Source organism: Apaloderma vittatum, unplaced genomic scaffold (assembly GCF_000703405.1).
Source record: "Apaloderma vittatum isolate BGI_N311 unplaced genomic scaffold, ASM70340v1 scaffold33653, whole genome shotgun sequence".
In the NCBI taxonomy this organism is placed as follows: domain Eukaryota; kingdom Metazoa; phylum Chordata; class Aves; order Trogoniformes; family Trogonidae; genus Apaloderma; species Apaloderma vittatum.
In genome coordinates, this window is record NW_009706972.1 from 3,108 (window position 1) to 4,642 (window position 1,535).

The window sequence follows — 1,535 nt, forward strand, 5'->3', positions numbered from 1 at the left end:
AGGCTGCACTTTTTCCGGCTGAATCAACCCAGGACACGAGTGTTCACCACAGCAGGTCCAGGGGCAACACCTGCCCACGGGGTCCCAGCTTTCTCTTTCCAGTTCTGGCTTCACGCAGGTGGAATTGGGTTGAAGTTTCCTGCGTCAGGATGTGTTGGAGCTGGGGTGATACCTGGGTAGTTTCAGCCTGAGCAGAGGGTGGGAGGGAGTCATTGCAAACCAGTAGCTCACTGGGTCTGAGCCTGCAGGTCTGGACTTCAGGCGTTCTGCAAGATTTCAGCCAGGAACAGGGGATTTAACCCCCTGACCCTCCTGTCTCGGCAGACGTGGAGGAGCTCTGGATTGGCCTAAATGACCTCAAGCTGCAGATGAACTTCGAGTGGTCGGATGGGACGCCCGTGAGGTTCACGTACTGGCACCCCTTTGAGCCCAACAACTTCCGTGACAGCCTGGAAGACTGTGTGACCATCTGGGGACCGGTGAGAGCCTGGGCTGGGGGATTCATCCTGCACCTCCGAGGAGAACATCCTTGTGGCCGGGGAAGGGAAACCTCAGGGAACATCTCCAGCTGGGGTTGAACGTGGCTCATCCTGGCTCTTGGGATGGGAGGGCTCCAGCACAGCATCCCTGGGGATTTTCTGGAGCAAAGGAAATTCTGTGGACCCAGAGTGGGGATGGATGGGCTGGGAAATTCCCCAGGCTGTCCCATGGGCTGAATCCTGCTCTCCTCGCCGCTGTGCAGGAAGGGAGGTGGAACGACAGCCCCTGCAACCAGACCCTGCCGTCCATCTGCAAAAAGCCCGGTCGGGTGAGCCAGGAGAAGGAGGAGGATGACCACGGGTGCCGAAAGGTGAGGGGGACCTGGGGTGGGAGGTGGCTCTGGCTGATGCTCAGGGCTTCCAGGGTCACAGGGGACCTCTCCCCAAAACCCTTCCAGGGAGCCCCGATGAGCAGCACCCCTGGAGCTGTGCAGGGCGGGGGGCTCTCAGCGCAACAGAGCGTCCCAGGGCTGCTGAGCCCCTCGCTTCCATGGTTGCATGAGGCCATGGGAAGAAATTGGGACAAAACACCTCTTCATTGTCCAAGATCCTCCTCTTGGCCTGGCTTGCTTGCCGGCAGGGACAGCTTTTTTTTTTTCCCCTTGCCTCTCCATGCCAAAACCCAGCAGGTGTGGGAGCCCGGTGGGATGTAGGCAGCTGCTGGCCCTGTGTCTGGGGGTCTTCTCTGGGCAGGGTGCGGGTGTTCTGGGGACACGGCCACCAAACTGGTGGGTTCTCACTTGGTCCGCGCTCTGCCTCAGTTTCCCCAGCTGTCGAGGGGACTGAGGCCGCCCCATTCCCACGCTTGCTGGGCAGTCCCTTTTGTGCCTCTTTGCAAAGTCTTCGAGCAGTGAGCCTGGCATCGCCACCGCTCTTGAATGTCTCCCAGCGTTTCGAAGGAAACCAGCACGCGCTCGGACTAGCAAGCAGCCCCTCCGGGCCAGCTCCCAGAGGTGCTGCTGGGCTCTTCCCAGGGCTCGACTCCCTCATGGCAGA

General features: G+C 60.4%; 1 protein-coding gene across 1 annotated transcript in view; it reads left to right on the forward strand.

Annotated features, from left to right (window-relative positions):
* Nucleotides 1-850, forward strand: part of LOC104271361 (C-type mannose receptor 2-like) — a gene marked incomplete at both ends in the record, with an annotated part of 3,571 nt that extends 2,721 nt beyond the window's left edge. Inside the window, 2 exons of the mRNA XM_009866001.1 lie at nt 325-479; nt 743-850. Of these exons, the coding sequence (XP_009864303.1) occupies nt 325-479; nt 743-850 (263 nt within the window). The remainder of the gene's footprint in view (nt 1-324; nt 480-742) is intronic.
* Between the last annotated feature and the right edge of the window lie 685 nt (nt 851-1,535).